The sequence below is a fragment of the Ammospiza nelsoni genome, chromosome 6, assembly GCF_027579445.1.
Source record: "Ammospiza nelsoni isolate bAmmNel1 chromosome 6, bAmmNel1.pri, whole genome shotgun sequence".
NCBI classification, from domain to species: domain Eukaryota; kingdom Metazoa; phylum Chordata; class Aves; order Passeriformes; family Passerellidae; genus Ammospiza; species Ammospiza nelsoni.
Genome location: NC_080638.1, coordinates 28,963,860 through 28,982,687, shown reverse-complemented (window position 1 = coordinate 28,982,687; position 18,828 = coordinate 28,963,860). Strand labels below are relative to the sequence as shown.

The window sequence follows — 18,828 nt, the reverse complement described above, 5'->3', positions numbered from 1 at the left end:
AATTTTAGGAATAGCTATCAAACGACCCTGTATCGCAGCAACGAACAAAATCTCATCCACTGGAACATGTGAGGAGCAAAAGTCTCTCAGTGTTACACGAAGAAACTGTGCCCTCAAAAACTGTAAATGCCTTCTCCCAGTACCTCAGTTTAACAAGGCTGTGAAAAACACTAATCACTTGTTTTTAAAATTTTAAAAGTTTGATAGCAATAAAATGGTTATAAAAATAGTAATACAATCAGAGTAATAATAATTTGGACAGTTTGAATTAGGACAATTTGAGATAATAGAAACAAAGAGTTACGGACATCCGAGTACCTTTTTCTGGGCAGCATAAGCCCAGAAAAGAGGATTAAGCCATTAACAGAGGATTAACCCTTAAAAGCAATAGCCCGTTGAATATTCATACATCTCATACATGATGCATAAATTCCATTCAAACAAAGGACTCGGTCTGGTCATCGTCAGTTTCTTCCTCTTAATCCTAATGGCGTCTTCGGTCCTGAGCAAGGCAGGAATAAGTTAGTTTCTTCTGATACGAGAAAAATAAATTCTTTTTCTCTGAAAGATTTAGGTGTCCTGTGGCTGGTATCTGGTGTGAGTACCTCATTCCTTTCTTAAAAAAATATCCCACTTACATAGTTCCTATTTTAACTAAAAAAGTTACCTTTTAACTACAAAACTACATTTACCATACTATTAAAATGTTAATGCAGCACTACTAATCAATACAACAAAATACATAGTAAATATCTGTGTAGAGCCTTATAACATGCGCTTTTCACAAAGGCCAAGTGTCAAATCCTGCACTTGGATTACAGCAACCCCATGCAGCACTACAGGCCTGGGGAAGAGTGACTGGAAAGCTGCCGGGAGGAAAAGGACCTGGGGATGCTGGTTGGCAGTGGAAGGAACATCAGCCACTGTGTGCCCAGCTGGCCAGGGAGGCCAGTGGCATCCTGGTGTGTGTCAGCAGCAGTGTGGCCAGCAGGAGCAGGGCAGGGATTGTGCCCCTGCACTCAGCACTGGCAATGCCGCACCTTGATTTCTGTGCCCAGTTTTGGGCTCGTCACAACAAAAAAGACTTTGAGATGCTGGAACAGATCCAGAGAAGGGCCATGGAGGTGGTGAAGGGTCTGGAGCACAGGTGTGATGAGTGGCTGAGGGAGCTGGGGGAGTTTATCCTGAGGAAAAGCAGACTCGGTGGATGGAGAACTTTATTGCTATCTACAATTACCTGGAAGGAGATTGTAGTTGCATGAGGATTGGTCTCTTCTCCCAGGCAGCTAGAAACGGGACAAGAGGAGATGGCCTCAAGCTATGCCAGAGAAGGTTCAGGTTGGACATTACGAAGAATTTCTTCACTGAATGGTTTATTAAGCATTAACTGGAATCTGGCTGCCTGGGGAAAGGGTGGACTTGCATTCCCTGAAGGCGTTCAATGAGCCGTATGTGGCACTTAGTGTCCTGTCTAGTAGACAGGGTGCTCAGTGAAAGGTTAGTCTCGATGCTCTTAGAGGCCTTTTCCAACCTTAATGATTCTGTGTGATTGTGCGATTCAGGGGACATCCTACCACAGCGCCTCACACCGCCGTAGCCGGGCTCGGGCCATCGCCGCTTTAAGGCTGGGCCTCCCCGGCGTTTCCCTGTTTAAGGTCGGCGCGCGTGCGCGCGGGGCTGGGCCGGGCGGTCTGGGGCGCTCGGGTCGGCTCAAGGTGAGCGGGGGCTGCGGGCGCTGAGGGGATGCAGCGGTGCCGGGCGCGAGCCGCACTTCGGCCTGGGGGCCGGGTGCTTGGTAGAGCTCGTACTCCCCTTCCCAGGAGTCGTATCCTCAGGCATTAGCACCTTCTGGCTGCGGGGCAGGTGGGAGCACAGGTGCAGAAGAGGTTGGGAGAGGCTGCTAGCATTTCCCGGTCCCTGGAACGAGAGCTGGAATCGGCCTTTACTGAGCCCTCTGATCAAAGCGCGTCCCGGGGCGGTGGAGGCGTTCCTGGGGAGAGGAGCGGAGCCCCCGCAGCCCCGGACCAGCCTGTAGGACTGAGCTCCCTGTGCTGCCTCTGGGTTCTCTCCTGGGCTGCTCTGTCTGCGGCTTCCGAATCTGGTAATGACCCGTCTGCAGGGCTCTCTCCAGGGCTCTTCCACCTCTGGCAGCGCTGCTTTCTGCCTTGGTCTTTGGGCGTACCTGACAGCCTGGGTAGTCACTAGGCTCTCTGAGGGGCTCTCACGTCGGAGCCTGCAAACTGCATTGTCGCCTTCTCAAAAAACCCATCGGGTGATGCTCCTGCCACCATGGGAGCAATCTGCATTCCTTACGTGGAATTTTGCCAAGAAGGAATAGGCCTTTTGTATATAGACCATATACAGATATGGTACTTTAAACAGTTTTCAGCAACTCTAACACAGTGCAACTACTTTGTGGGGAAAAAAAAATTTCAAGATGTGGTACCTAAAAGCTTTTAGGGTTTTTTTTTGCACCTGAATTTGAAAAAGTAAAGTTTATACAGTCCTATTGTATGTAGATATTAATGAGTATGCTTACTGGAACTTTTGATTTGTAGGTCAGTGAAATCTGATAAAAAGCTGAAAGATGTTAGGCTTCTTGGGGATATAAAAAAAAGAGATGCCTGGATCAAGATCCTAATACTATTGTCTTTCTTTCTCATCTGCTTCTTGGAGGAAAGATTGGAGCCTGCCCTCAACACTTAGACTGTGTCAGAAAATCCACATGAAGAAAATACTATGAGAGAGAGACTTCTCATCAGAAAATTCAGTGATGAAACATGTAACATTAGGAAATCTAAGTTTATTGGTTCAATTCATAAAAGTACTTAGCTTTTTATGGCATGTATTTTTCTCCATTCATGACAGTTGGTATTGATTCTGGCTTACCATTAATTAGCATTCATCAAATGTAGGACTCCTTAGTGGAGCTGGTGGAAACTTTGATACTTAATCCATTACATTTGCTTTTCCATTTACCTCACCTTGCCAGTTACAGTTGTCTCTTCTTGTTTTTTAGCCAGTCATTCCCACCTCAGTTTGCTTGGTTGTCTCATTCATTGTTCCCACTTGCTTCAGTTCTCTCTCCTCCTTCTGTTTCGCCCTTCTCTGTTTTACTGGCCATTAAGTTGCTGTTCTTGTCATGTTCCTCTGTCCTTACTGATTCCTAGTCCCAGCTCTTCCCATCTTTTCTTCCTGCATGTTCCTCCTTCAGAGTCATTCTTGAAATTTCTTTCCTTGAGTTTCCTTTGAGGATCTTTGCTCCAGCCATTTTGACATCACAGTTTCAGAGGACTTCCAGATCTTTTTCTCTGTTTAGATGCCTGCCTTCTTCCTCCTTGTGGCCTGGGCCTGATACAGGACTACCTGTTCTTCCTTTTGCTTTTTAACTGAACTGCATCTGGCATGGGCTGTAATAACTTGGAAGCAGGTGACTTGTTTTGGCAAAGAGTATAGGCAGTCACAGAAACAAGAAGTTCTGGGAACCAAGCCCAGGGCAAACAAACTGGAGCATTTTAGCACTGAGGAATTTATTTAACTTTTTGAAAGGAGTTGTCACGTGTCTCTGAAACAGTGGGGAAAGAAAGGCAAGGGGAGAAGTAAAACTGGGCTGAAACATGCTTGAGACTCCCCTGAAGATGCTGCTGTTGTGCTGGTTAATGCTCCTGATCTGCTCATAGGGTGGATCAGGTGATTGGCTTAGCACAATGATGTTAAAACTTGGAATTTTTACTCTATTTAATTTAAAGAGTTAAACCAACTCAGATTGATTTTTTTCTGGACAAGCTAAAAAATAATAATTGTGTTGTCTTTTTAAAAAATAGTCAAAAACATCGTGCACACTGGCACTATGTGTGTGTTGAAAAGAATTGTGTATATGATACAAATCGCCTTTATTTTGCTTTTTATAGGAAATCTGTTCTCTTTTTCCAAAAGTTTTCTTTGCTGTACAGTGCTAAAAGATGGTGCCTCTACTTATTTTCTTTAGCCACCTCTGTATTGTTTTCAGTGTGAGGAAAGTTTGATTCTTACTGTGTTATGGTGTTACTGTGACCATTTGCTTGTGTAATGGTGCTGCTGACTTCCACTGTAGGTGCAGTCCTGTTTAGAAGTGAATGTCCATCTGCAGTGTTGTGTGCTGTGGCAGCTGTCACAGAATTGGAGACAATTCAGTTGCCAGTTTCACTTTTTGTCCACCCACTCGTAGTATCTGGAAGATCTTCAAATTGAATCAGTACACAGGCTCCTCAAACAAAAGCTGTGAAAACAAATTGGGAAATAAACAGTTTTTGTTCCTTCAAAATGTCAGGCATTCAGAGAAGTAGTCTAAACTTACATTGGATAATTTTTCTACTCATATCTATCTATGCTGCTCTGTATTGCTTTGTCTTCCTTTTAGTACATTAATATCTTGGAATTTTTTTTTTCTTTATATAACTGGGTTTTTCCCCCTCTGTATAATCATAGAAAGCAGATATTTCAGGAGTATGTTAGTCACAATAAAAATTATCTTCATCCTCTCTTGTTCAGATTGGGGCTTTGTGTTTGCATAATACACATATTTAGTTTTAGGCTAACAAAAATGGAGGTTTGACAGTGGACTGCTCTGTAAGGCGTGAGCTGTACAGCAATTCTGCCTGCTCTGTGCGGTTTAAAAACAGAGGCTCAAACCCTCAGCCATGGGTGTGGATGCTGTGTATCGAGGAGTGATGTGCCCAGATTTCATGTCAGATGCTGTTGGCTTATATTCACTGCATTCTTAACTCATTGTTTGTGCCCAGAGCAGTTTGATCGGTGGTTATAAACTTCAGCTGAGTTGCAAATGTGTGCAAATCATTTACTAGAGTGGGCTTGTCCTTTTAAACTGCGCTGGGCACATCTGACAGTTTATAAATGCTTCTTGTATTAGCAGAAATTCTCAGATGCTAAATCAGTTGCTCTGGGAATAATAGTTGTGCTACTTGAATGTAATTTTTTTGGGCAGATGTTATCAGGAAGAATTTGGAGTTTTGTTCTGAAAAATATTCTGTAAAATAAATACAGAGATGGGCCCATGATCACACAGGAAGCCTATAGCTGAACCTACCAAACTTTCTCTTAATCCATCCTTCCTGTTAGAGTTTTACATTATTCATGTTCTAGAGATTATATCAGCTGTGTGGGTATAAAGATGGATTTCTCTTTCACTTTTCAGTTGTTAAGTCCTTAATTTTCAATGCTCATTTTTGTCTATAAACAGTAAGTAGCAATTTCATCAAAGTGTGGAGGTTTTTCCTTTTGTTGTAGACTATTGTTTTACCCTGTTTTGTCCAAAGAACTCTGCAGGTCGCTTGTTTTTCAACATTTTGTGATGCTGTAAAGACACATTTGAGATTCATTCCTTGTAGCATCCTTAGGTGTTGAAATACTGGAAAGAAGTTCACTTTTTAGTAACTTTTCTCAAATAAGTAGCTTTTCAAGTGCAAACACAATAAAAGCTTGATCTGTTTCTTTAACAAGATACTTGTGTTTTGAGTCAGCTGTGTGTTTTAGATGGGAGGGATGGCCAGGGATATGCGCCTTTTCTCCTAATAACTTTTTAGTTGTTTTGTAGCATTCCAGACTGTAGTTCTTGATGGTTTGTGAGTGCTGTTATGTAAGCACTGTAGCAGTACAGACAGAAGGTTCTGTATTTTGCAGTGTTCAGAGAACAAGGATGTCGGATAAGTGGTGATGATGTACTCTTTCTGGGCTCATCTTTTAGATTTACTCCAATTTGCTGTTCTTGTCAGCAAAATAAACATTATGACAAAGATGTTAGCTATCATGTTTCATTCTTTAATGTCCTTTGTTCGTATGGAGGTTGGTTATTTATGGCTCTTGGCTGAAAATAGTAGTCACATTTTTATTTTGTATTAGATCTGAAAGCATGTGAGATCATGTTTTTTCTCCTGTTAAATCAGGGTAATTTCCTCTTAACAACTTTGGGTCTTACAGGTGCAAAATCACAGATTTGCAATCCTCTTTTAAAACTGTTGAAATTCAGGGACAAATCTTTCTGTAGAACAGATTGAGTGATGATCTCATTCTTTCTCATCTTGGAGCACTGCTAATAGAAAGAATTGCCTTTTCTTACAAAACATCTTACACAACAATATCTTTTTATCATGTACCTGCAGACTGCTATTCTGCTGTGCCTGTCTGCCTTTTATTGAGTGGCACCTGACTTTGTGTGCAAAGGTGCCTCTGTGTCTGATAGGTGGGAACAGAGTGCTGTTCTCAGTCAGCACAGGAAAGCTAATCAGACACCTCTCCTTCTGCCTGGTAGGGGCTGGTGATGGTCCTACAAGGAACATGGTGCATTACAGTTTTCCTTCTTTCCAATAGTTGCTACTGTGACATTGTATAAATCAGAGCTTTAATAAGATAAACAGGGAAACTCCTTATTCACATGTTTGTTTATGTTATGATTGAGGTTGGTTTATATGATTCTTTATATGATATATGATTTATATGAGGTTGGTTTATATGATTCTTCCTTGGGCATTGATCCTGAAGTTGGGGAGGTCTGTATTTCATCCCCAGTTTCCAAATTACTGAGTACTTGGCCTCATGTTCTTTTTTTTTAAAAAATATATATTTCAAGCCTTCAAACAACATTTTCTTTTGTAGAAATCCAGTGTGAAATTGCCGCAAAAGCAGAGATGATTATACAAAGAGTAGTGCTGAATTCACGGCCTGGTATGTATTTCTCTCCACTACAAAAGCAATGTGTTTGTTCTGATTGCCTAATGCTCCAGAATGGTGAGGGTAGAAACAGACACTAATTTGAGATATTGACATTTATATATCTTAATATTGTATGCAGCAAAAAAGTTTATTTAAAGGGCATTTATTTATATATAAATGCATTGATTTCCATTAATATAAATACATATATTTGTAATAAATTTGCATTTATTAATAAATGTAAATTGTGTTAGTATAGATACATTTCTACTGAAAATGTAACATATATTCAAACAGCATTTGTTTAGTCTGTAGATTTCTAAACTGTTGTGTGAGAAAAAAAGGGTTAACATGTAATATATGAGGAAACTCTTAAGTGTGGAGGCTGAAAGTGAAGAAAGATTAGGGCACATGACTTTTTAGTTCTCACATTTATTCTTTTTGCATTGTAAGAGGTGTCTAAAATATTTGGTTACCATTAATTTTTGTTTCCTTGTAGTAAATATTGAATCTTTTGCTCCTCTCATGTTTCAAAGGGTTTGGTGTTTAAGTTTACACTGTTGAGGTTTTGTTTACTCTCTTGTTTACACATTTGCCTTGTTGTGGATCAGCACAGTATTTTGAGTAGTGAGTTCATAAATCTGGTGTAGAAGACATTAAGTTTTGGAGAGAGTATTGTATGCTGCTTAATGCTAAAATAGTTTTAAGTATTAAGAACTATTGTGTGACCTGCAATTAAGTCTTTCAAAGGGTGCAGCAGGAGCCTGCTCTAGCTGTGCAGTCACTCTGACCTAAAATAGGCAAGGCTGTCTGGCTGTCTCAGCACTGGTGGTTCCAGTTGGCTGATTGACCTGCTGCATGTGGTACCAACCTGAAGATAAAGCCTCCAGTTCTGGGGTCCTTGCCACAATTTTATGGATGTTTCTGGGAAGCTTTAGTGTAAGGAAGTCTCTATGAAGGGATGCCCTTGCAGAATGTGCATGTGTAGTGGCTTCTGTATTCCCTCAGTCTCACTTGAGTCGGAAGAGGCAGAAGGGTGAGAGTAGTTGGTTCTAGTTTTACACCTGAGTAAATATTCCACCTAATTTATCCTAAAAAGGGCTACCTTAAAAAAAGGCCTTCCTCTGTTGGTTAAGGAAAGTTCTACATTGATTGATTTATTTGTTAAATTCTAATATAACTGTAGGTAAGAATGGAGTGCCAGTGGCTGAAAACTTCCGACTGGAGCAAAGTACAATAGCAGACACAGTCCAAGCGGGACAAGTGCGTGTTAAAACTCTCTATCTCTCAGTGGACCCCTACATGGTAGGTGATGGACTCAGAGCTAAGCCAGAATTGTTCTTTTAAGTACCTTCAACTCTTTACCTGTCATGAGGTTTAACACCAAAGTTACCAATTACAGAACAAATATGTATCTAGTGTAACATAGTAATTGTATTCATTCTGACGGAGTTATATCGGGAAGGAATTTGGCATTAATATGTTTGGGATATGTATATATAGGAATATGACTTCATTGGACCAGGAAGAGACTGTAAGCCATTACAGATTTGTTTGGATCATTTTTTTCTGAACTTAGCCTTTTTTGTATTCTTTTTTTCCAGTCATGCAAAATTACAGAAATCATGTGGTTGAGAGAATTGTGGGTTGAAATGGAAGTGAAGGTAGAGGAAGAACCAGACAGATACAGTCTGTAAAATTCTGCTATACAGAGAATTCTGATGATTTATTCCCTCCATAGATGGTAATAGTAGAAGAAAAAAAAACCAGTCTAGATTTCAAGAAAGTACATTTAGGTTGAGAATTAAGAAAAAGTTTAAGAATCTTGAAATACTGGCTGTAGCTACATGGGAAACTGGAAAGAAAATGTGTCCCATTTCAAGATGTTTCATTAAACAGATCTCTGTCAGGGGTGGTCTACATATACTTGACTGCTCTTCAGTGCGCAGGTGTAGACTAAATGACTTGTGGGCATTCTTTTTCAGTCCTGCATTTCTAGGATTCCTTCAGTTGAGGAATGGCATTTGTAGGGTTCTCATCAGACCCAAGCCAGTCATTGTCAGTTGTGCTAGTGCTTTTGAGCCACCATCTATAGAATGTGTTGGCTTTGGTAACACTGATGGAGATCAGGATGGTCCATCCTCCTTTTGTACTGAGCAAACAAGGGGAAAGAGGGATCTAAGAAAAGATTATGAATACTTGGGGCTTGTTGAGAGATTTTTGAGTAGCCCTTTGTGTTTGAAGTTCAGAACCCATCTTTGTCCCCCACCCAGCTTGAACTGGTAAACCAGCTATGTTCCACCAGAGCCTTTCATTAGAGCCTTGTCTTTCAGCGCTGCCGAATGAATGAGGACACGGGCTCAGATTACCTGCGGCCCTGGCAGCTGTCTGAAGTTGCTGACGGTGGGGGCATCGGGGTGGTGGAGGAGAGCCGGCACCATAACCTTGCTAAAGGAGACTTTGTAACCTCCTTCACTTGGCCCTGGCAGACAGCAGCAATTCTTGATGGAGACTCGCTGCAAAAGGTAATAGAAATGCAAAGCCCAGGTGGTCTGTGACTGTTTTTTTCCTAAATCCTTTTTTCCCCCCCCAAACTTCTATTTTTTCCCCCTAAATAGCTGCTAATGACGCTATTTTTTTTTGTGCAAAAGAAACATACTTATTGAAGCAATCAGTTCTCAAAAGGCTGATCAACTCATAGGTGCCAAGATTTATGTATTTTTTTTTAATAACAATTTTGCCGGTTAATATATTAACCTTAATATATTAAGGCCAGTATTATTTTAATTGTTATTTAAAAAAAAATCCCTGAAGCTACTCCAATAAATAATTCTCTTAATTATTTTAATTCTAATAGAACTTCTTCATGAGAGTGTAACTGTAACACATGAAAGACTTTAGGTATATTTAATCTATTTTTCTAACTTATGTTAGTAAAAGCTTTTACCTCAGGTTTTACATTCACATAAGAAAGGGTATTTAGTATTAATTTGGAAGTGGAGAGGTTTCAGTGCGTTAGGGATATTGTGTTGATTGTTCTCTCATCACAGAAAATTACTGTAGTTTGAGAATTTATACTTTCCAATAAACTCCTTCCTTTAGGACCCTCTGTTACTGATCTGCAAACACCATATTTGATTAAATGGTGCATTTTTTCCTTTTAGGCTAGCATGGAGATAGTTCACCATTGTTGGAAACTTCATATCTCCCAACTGTTTTTTAACACTTCCATAATTTAAGTTTTTGTGAGTTACTTTGCTGAAAAACTTTTTCTAAAACCACAGAGACATAACATTTTTGTACAGACTTGTTTAGAGATAGCTCATCCCTACCAGTTTTACCTTGCCTGGTAAATATCCTGAATTAGTTTTCTACCCTCAGGCAATCTTAAGAGCAGAACCTCACCTTAGAAACAAATGACCTCCTACCTACTTTCTGTTCCCTAGCTGGAGCCACAGCTTGTAAATGGACGCCTTTCCTACTTCCTGGGTGCCGCTGGCATCACGGGACTGACGGCCCTGTTGGGAATCAGGGAGAAGGGACATGTGGCCGCGGGTGCAAATCAGACCATGGTGGTGAGCGGGGCGGCCGGTGCCTGCGGCTCTTTGGCCGGCCAGGTAGGTGCAGCTTAGGGCATGCAAACATACTCTGTTAGCAAGTTTGCTCTTCTGAAACATGCTGCTTATTAAATATACGGATAAAATCTTTGTAAACGTGAGCAGATATCATCCTGTGGGACCGGCCAGTTTCACAGATTTGGCACACGCTCTCAGTGTGAAAGACTTGACATGTGAAAATCAAGTTTCATGAAATAGGGAGAGGAGAACAAAGATGGTGGTGATTACTTGTTGCTAGCACAAGTAAACTAGATGGTGTATATATACATGTATTTATTATACATTTATATGGTAGCCTGCCATCCCAACACTATTGACTGGGGACTTCCATTTTTTTTCTCTATTAGAAAATAGTAATGTGGTAAAGCCTTTGTGCTGTGTTCCATGACATCCTTTGTGTTTTGAGATTTACAGTCCTTTTATCCTCCTCTGCTTTGCAGAACCTGTTTGTGGTGTGTATGTGCTTATCTACAAATATCTCTCTCTCTCTCTCTATATATATATATATATACAAACAAAATTGATATTAAGCAAACTTTAGACCTACTAATAAAGAGAAGCTATGAAGAAACAATGCATGAGCAAATCTATGAAGGTTGTATTTAAATCAATTATTGTCTAATTTTTTTTCCTTTTATTAGTTATGTTATGGTACTCGGCAGATGGTCATTTTCTACTATATTTGGTTCTCCAGTACTGGCAGTCATTGTTGATTCCACAAACATAGTCTGCACTCAGTGGGTTTGAAAAGATGGTAAATTTTGATTGTGCCCTGTGTGTAGTTGTGAGGAGAGAGTGACAAGAAGTGGTTGTGTCACATGAGATGGGAGTGTTTGCTGCCAGGGGTTTAGTGGGATGGGAATAACTGTAACACCCCTTAGGACCCCCTTTCTTCCACTGGTACTTTTATGCAGATGGATGATCTAATTTGTGTTTGGGGTTTTTGGTTGGTTTGTTTGGTTTAGTTTTTTTTAACTGTGTGCCTGCAGATTGGCCGTCTGGAGGGCTGCTCTAGAGTCGTGGGGATTGCTGGCACAGATGAAAAGTGCTCCATTTTGGTCCAAGAAATGGGGTTTGATGCTGCTATCAATTACAAGAAGGGGGATGTGGCAAAACAGCTACGTGAACTCTGCCCAGGTGGTGTGGATGTTTACTTTGACAATGTTGGTGGTGACATCAGTGATACAGTTATAAGTCAGGTGATTATTCCAGCTGTCAGGTTTATTCTAGTTATTCTCCAATGTCTGCATGCTCAGCTTTCAATTAACTCATACTGGAGTCCAGCCTGTAATACAGCACAGCTTTCCACTTCAGTAATCGACTTCAGGTGCTGATTCTGGGGGCCCACAGCAAGATAATAATTTCCTATATTCCTTCTATTTTGTGCCTTTTTAAATTACACTAGCCTGAATAGCAGTTATTTACCCACTATTACCTTGCATTTTTACCTATTTTAATGTTGTCATAGATTCTATGGGACTGCATGCAACTCTTACAGGAAATGTGGCTAATGAAAATTTTGCAATAACATCTATTGCATCTGAAAAATTTAGTTTCTGAGACTGAGGAATGCCATTTTTCTCACTTTATGCTGTCCTAAACAGATGAATCAGAACAGTCATATCATCCTGTGTGGACAGATTTCTCAGTATAACAAAGACGTGCCTTATCCCCCTCCACTGCCTCCTGACACAGAAAAAATACAGAAAGAAAAGAACATCACAAGGTACAGTTCTCCTCCAGAACTTGTGACCAGGTTCCAGGTAGATTGTTCATATGGTGTTTGGACAGTAGTCTGTAATCTGCAGTAGCTACTTGTAATTGGAACAGAATGTTGCCATGCCTAAAAAGGAAAATATAATCATGGTATCATTAGATCTTTTCTCTTACATTTGTCTTTATCAGCATAAAAAATGGGAAAGGATGTTTTTATATAGAATCATATAATATATGATATAATTTGTTACATTTTGTTTGAGGTTGCTTGATTCAGTCCTTTAATCCCTGACAATTCTTTAGGACAAGGGAAGGTGTTGCCATAGTTCTGTTCTCAGAAGTTTTGCAAAGTGCCTTCTCTCAAAATGTTGTAGTTCAGGCATAAGGATGCAGCTGATGCAGTGATTTTACTGAAGTTACATTTTTAGTATTTGGGGGTTTATTAGATAATGGAACTGTAGGTGTGACAGATATATATGGGTAGAACATTTTTATTATGTTCTGACTCTGGGAATTGCTGAATTTCCTCTTAGGGTTCAGATGGAGCTAAGGCAGAGATTAGGAGGAGAGTCTTGGATTTTTTCAGTCATTGCATTGCAGGACATTTGGGAGACTTGATTTCTGTGCAAATCAATTCATCTCTCCTAATTAAAATCTTTCCTTGTCCCTGTTACAGTTGTCTGCCCTTGTAAAACAATGGATAAAATTAGTAAAATACACCATGTGTAGTAGAATGCAGTGGAAAATTTAGTCAATAGGTCCCTACAAGTAATTATCATTTTTGATGATAATTTCCATTTCTCAATTGCTATGGAAAGCCATGACAGCAGGATATGCAAAATTGTGGGGAACCTGAAAGTTAAGTTAGTCTCACCATCTGGTTGCAGGTTCACTAATTATTCTCCCTACCACTGAAAAAAAAGAAAAAGAAAATGTAAAAAATAATAGTAATTTGCTCACATTTTATGGATATTTACTTATTCTGGTGATACTACTTTACTACTTGATTTTTATTACTCTTCTATCTGATACTTGAAGAAATCTTGGTAAGACTGATGTTACTGTCAAGCTCCCACTGCAGGAAGTTGTCACAACAAACTAGCAAGGCCCTGAGCTACATTGCTTTATAATTTGTGCTCGTAACCCTTCAGTTTCATCAAGGCTGTTTTCTGAAAAGATTTTCAAGGACATTGATCAAAGCTTCTTAAACTAAAGCTCATTCTTTTCTTTCACAGGGAAAGATTCTTGGTGTTGAACTACATGGACAAACAAGAAGCTAGTGTATTACAACTCTGCCAGTGGATCCAAGAGGGTAAACTGAAGGTGAGAACTTCTAGGTTTAGTCTATGGCCTTTGATACTATCTCCTACTACAAGAGGACTAATTTCTTTGTCTCTGGCTCTCTTACTGTGCCTCAGGATTGAACAGACCTTTAAAAAATGTGTAAGTATAATTGAAAGCTTATTAGGTAGCACTGTTTTTTAAAAGGTACTTGCTGAGAATGGTCTGACTGTAGTATGACTGACTTCTCTGATTACATGCTGCTCGTGTCTGTGTTCTTTATTTCAGCATAGGGTGGAAGTGCTTTTTTACTTAAAGATTCAGACTTCCAAAAGTATTTTTAAAAAGTACTTTCAAATACCTGCTAAATTAAGTGTCCTGAAAGCTTTTGAGGATCTTGTTGGAAATTTTACTTCAAGCTTTATAATCACCATTTATTACTTTGTAATGAGCATATGCTTAACTGTGCCTTCCGTGTGAGGTCTGTCTGAATTAGTTTTTGGTTCTTCAAGTGATCAGTAATTTTCCAGGAAAAATAGCAAGACACTAAATTTTGGTAGGGGCAGGGATCTGATTGAAGAATTAACCCACCTGCAAATTTATCAGAAAATATTCACGGCTCTCTTGATGAAAGAATCTGGTCCAAACAAAGCCCTGTCCACTGTAGCGAGAGAAGTCTTTAGATTTGGGTGGTTTCTATGGCAGTTTCTTGGCATGTTTCTAAGAAATGTGAAATGCTCCTCTTGTTTGCATTGACAGGTCAGAGAGACTGTGGTAGAAGGCTTAGCAAGCATGGGTGGTAAGATATTTACATCATTTTTGAAGAATAATGACCTGATTATATACCATGACAGAGGTTAACTTTGTTCCATTTGTCAGTTTAGATTTTTGTATTTTATCAAAAACATTATTTTTGTTACAATAATTTTTCACTTACTATTAAAATGTTCTGTAAGAGAAATATTGTATATTTAAAAATAATTTAATATAAATTTAGATTTTATTGTTGTTGTTGTTTTAGTACTGAGGAGAATTTATTCTTAGACTGCTATCTTAGCAGCTGGTGATAATCATCCTAATCTTAGAGGTTTAAAGTGCTGCCCCTTTCTTTGAACTTGTGTATAAGGAAATGGTTTTTTAAATCCTTGAATTTATACTTTAAAAACACAATATCTAACAAGTTATTATATTTGCTAACAAAAAAAAATTAAAAGTATACAGAAGAAAGGACAAAGCATCTTACTAAAGAAAGTAAAAATTAATTTCTTTTAATAGAACAAAATGTTCTGTAGTTTGTTCAAAGTATCTGTAACAAAGGAAATACAAAAGTGAAGGGAATCTGGTAATATGAACCATGTGATGTGTATTAAAAATGTGTCCCCTTCAAGGAAGAGGGAAGAGTGTGATTAGTCCCTTTAGCCATTAGTCCCACAAGATTGAAAACTAGTAGAATTAAATAATAACTAAATCTCCTAGATTTCAATTTATTCTAGTCATTGCTAATTCCTCCTTACTGGTATACATATGTATTTTGAAGTAACTTAGTATGATATATGACTGATATATTTGACCTTCATACTTTGTTTACTCAGAGATTCTTTTGTACCAGCTTCTCCCACTACTGTACAATATTTATAAACATTTTCTTTCGTATATGTTTGTGACCTACAGCATTTGTGAGCTGTCCAATCATGTCTTATGTAGCATCAAACTGTTGCTTACAAATAATTCTTTTTAAATTGTTACACAAAGCTGCCCTTAGCAGTTTATTACAGGCTAGCTTTTTTTGTTTCATCTCCTTCATAATTTAACACATAATTAAGGATAAATATGATTCGGTCCTAAGTGGTGTGTCACCTTTTTTGGGAGCTGCTTAATACATTTGCTTCTACCATTTTTGGTTTCTTTTTTGAAAGCTACTTGGCTTGTTTTGCTTGGCATAAACTTACTTCATTATTTCTCTTGAAGCTGCTTTCCAGTCCATGATGAACGGAGGCAATATTGGAAAACAGATCGTCTCAATTTCGAAGTAAAAGTCATTGGTTGGAGAAAAATAATTGCATTCGGTCTCTAACAGTGGGCAAGTTTTTACTTACTAATTTCCATTTCTTAAATAAACCGTTAAGTTGTTCTCTATGTACTGAAAGCGAGATTTTGGGATGCTAATAAATTAAATTGAACTGGAAACAGCAATGCAATAATTGATACTCAAATTGAGTAATAAGTTCTTGACATGATTTTGACAGTTGCAACCTACAGTTGCAAATATTTAATGGGTGTGGTTTAAAAGAACATTCTGTGTTGTCCCAAGCATAGGCTTATCACCTGGTTGGTGTGTGACAGCACTTGACACACCAAGGTGAGGAATTCCTATTTCTTTATTGTATTCTGTACAAACTAGAAAATTGGGGAGCAACTCACAAAAGTCTGGCTCATCACCTGTGGAGAGCTTTGTGGACAGTTGGTTAGGTGAGAAAGGTCACGTCGACATAATGCCACTGGTTAAGCTTGAAGGGGACAAGTATAGGAGTCAGTAGTCAGTGTCCAATAACAGGCAAGGACATTGTGCCCTTGGTGCAACAGCAGGATAGGGGAGAACATCTTTGGCAGAAATATGAAGAAAAGTTTCAATAAAATATCCACAAGAATGCAGAAGTAGGCGTAGTTGGCTGATAAGTACCTCGCCTTTGCAATATGTATGAGCCTCATTAACAGTGACACAAAGATGTGTACCTATCAATAAAGTTTGAGATTTGCTGATCACTCATATTGCATGCCGCATTTCTCCCGCCGATCCCAACAACCACCATCAAAACTTTACACCATTTGCACATTTTAGCAAACAAAGCCATCAGCATTCATTGGTTACAATTGATATAGCTTTTTCATTAATTAGTACTCAGACCCTTATTTGCCAGTTCTATCTCTTGCTTCTCATGCTAATTATTCCACATGTGCACTTCTTCTCCCCATTTCATTTGTTTGTTTTAACTTGGTGGAGAGGGGTTGGTGGTTTCTATCCCCTGCCAGGACTACCTTTCCCCCAGTTACTGTTCAGTCCTGCTGATTTCACTCCAAGGGCTCTTATCCAGACAGCCCAGTTATTTTGGGATTGTGTTCCCTTTTCCTTAAAACAAAGGATTAGCCATGTCTACAAGTTTCACCTTACAATTGCTTAATCATAACTGCCTAGCTATAGGTACTGATTAACAACAAAAAACCTGCAAATTTTGATTCAAATCTTGAGGAAGTAAATATCACAATATTTGCTGAAGAGCTACTTGAGAGTGAGTTCATCTCTGGCACCATGAGTTGACATACCTTTCATGAGTAATTGTCCTCTAGATGGTTATTTTTTACAACTGGAAGAAAATATGATAAAATTATAATATTCCCAGCAGTATTAATTTTATAGGAATTGCTTAGTAATAATCCACATAAGTCAGCAGTCTGTTAAGGGCTGTGATGTGAGGGGTGATTCAGAGTGAGATCATGCTGAGATACTGATTCCTTACCATAATAAGGGTAGCTTGATTGCAGTAGCATTCTGGTAGTTGGGTAAGCTGGGGAGGGCAGTACAGGCTCTAGCAACATCAGTCAAAATGGCTTTAAGACAGAGAGATAGGGACAGTGAAAGTAAACCTCACCCGGATAACCCCAGTGTTTACTATTCTCATAGAAGTATTCCTTTACGTGTGAATCCTGGTTCATGTCACATCTTAAGAATAAAAAGCCAAAAGGAGAAGATTCTTTAAATTAAGTGCCATCAGTTATAGAAACTACGATTTTTTTCATCTTGTCCTAATTTCTTAATATTTGTAATAGTGTAGTTCTTCAGCTATTATATATTTTGAGAGGTGACACTGTGAGAGGTGTCATTTAACAAAGGGTGACAAATAACTGGTAAGAAAAATCCAGTATGCTTTGGAGGTTGCTTCTCATGGTAATTAGTCTACATGCCCAGTCTTTCACTTCTTTTGGGTTGGTGGGTTTCTTGACTCGGTGGTTGTGATCTGCCTGTGTCAGAATTACCTTTATCCAGTCAGAGCCAATTTCAGCACAGTTGCTGAGTTCTTTATTAGTTTCTTCCTTATCATGGGAGTTCTTCCAGATGTCCTTATGGCCTATAAACTGTGCATTCTTTGTGTCCTTTGTCAGTACTACATTCTTCCCAAGCTTTGCTAACCTCCCACTAGGCCTGAGGTCAAGCACATCAAGCCCTAAACTTTAAGGAGGCCAACAAGTACTTTGTATTTAACACCTGGGCATCACTTACAACTTGCTTGTTAGCTCTTACCTGCTTTGTGGGTTGTATCTTCTTTCTTGTTAATTAGGCTTGAAAAGATATAAATATCAAATAACATCCTTTCTTAAGCGAATTTTTACATAATTCACATTTTACAACAATAAGGCAAGACCTGTAACTCTCTGGGCAAATGGTAATTATTTCTGTCTCTTGAGATGTCAGCATCATAATCAGTCTCTTCCCTTTTATCTCATTGTCTTAGTTTCCCTTTATTGCATTCCGTGTTTTTTATGTCAAGCTGTTCTCCTTTTCCCAAAAGCACACTCATACATCTGTTTCTTATCTCCATCAAGACAGCTGGTGGTGTTCCTCAAACAGGATTCAGTACCTGCAGTGTAAAGCCAGTATCTGGCCCAGAGCCAAGATACTTGGTTTATTTCATGTTTGGGTGCTAGGTATTAATTCCACAAAGCCATCTTGGAATGTGTCCATTTGCCTCTCTCTCTAATACATACTCATTTTTACTCATAATTGACTGGCATCATATTTGCTAACAAGGTCTGTGTGTGCATAACTGCTCATCTTTTGAGTCAGTGGGTTTCTTGAGTCCCTGGTCATGAGCTTGCACTTCCAGATTTACTTTTTCTCTAAGAACACCATTTCTGAGCCAAAGCAGTTCACCATCTTGTTTACCTTCTTGATTTAAGATGGGCCCCTTAGAACCTATTGGCTGGGGTCCTTGTTTCTTTGTTCCTCTACTGATCTCTTTAGGTCATCTTGACTTTCTGGCATAATCCAGCAGTTTTTCCATGTACACGGAACAGCAGCTCCTGTAACTCACAGAGCCCTGGCACAATTTCTAGGAAAAAAGTACAGTCTTTTATTCAAAAAGGTGTTAAGGGAAGAGTCATATAAATACTGACTAATAGTCACTCATGCTAATTACTGATGCCTATGACAAAATTCCTAATGCACATGTGCAAATCTGGGCGCTGTGCATTGTATTATCATTTACACAGACAAATTTAAATTTTCTGGGGTGGGGTGGGGGGGAGATGTCTCTGAGTATTACAGTCATCAAAGGTAATTCTAAGTTACATTTTCCTTCTAACAGCTAACAAATTGCTATTTAACTTGTATTCTGTTACAGTTTCTGCTTGAGCCTCTCTGAAAAATTGGTTGTTAACTAAATAACGATTTATAGTATTCTGTTGCTTGGGCCTCTTCACATAGCATTCTATTCCTGAGAACTCTTCACTG

The 18,828-nt window shown here is 39.1% G+C and overlaps 1 protein-coding gene across 3 annotated transcripts; it reads left to right on the top strand.

Annotated features, from left to right (window-relative positions):
- The first annotated feature begins 1,653 nt into the window (after window positions 1-1,653).
- On the top strand, window positions 1,654-16,091 carry PTGR2 (prostaglandin reductase 2). 3 transcript variants are annotated; one of them, XR_009418605.1, is made up of 11 exons: window positions 1,654-1,715; window positions 6,652-6,720; window positions 7,895-8,013; window positions 9,042-9,233; window positions 10,155-10,325; window positions 11,315-11,524; window positions 11,930-12,051; window positions 13,277-13,364; window positions 13,460-13,484; window positions 14,082-14,121; window positions 15,291-16,091. XR_009418605.1 is itself a non-coding variant. In XM_059474079.1 (10 exons), the coding sequence occupies exons 2-10, from the start codon at window positions 6,684-6,686 to the stop codon at window positions 15,353-15,355; spliced, it is 1,044 nt and encodes a 347-aa protein (XP_059330062.1). In that variant the 5' UTR covers window positions 1,655-1,715; window positions 6,652-6,683; the 3' UTR covers window positions 15,356-16,091. The 3 variants fall into 3 exon arrangements, 2 of the variants coding, with proteins under 2 accessions (XP_059330062.1, XP_059330063.1); XM_059474079.1 differs by lacking the exon at window positions 13,460-13,484 and having other exon boundaries at window positions 1,655-1,715; XM_059474080.1 differs by lacking the exons at window positions 1,654-1,715; window positions 13,460-13,484 and adding an exon at window positions 1,871-2,101.
- The last annotated feature ends 2,737 nt before the right edge of the window (window positions 16,092-18,828 follow it).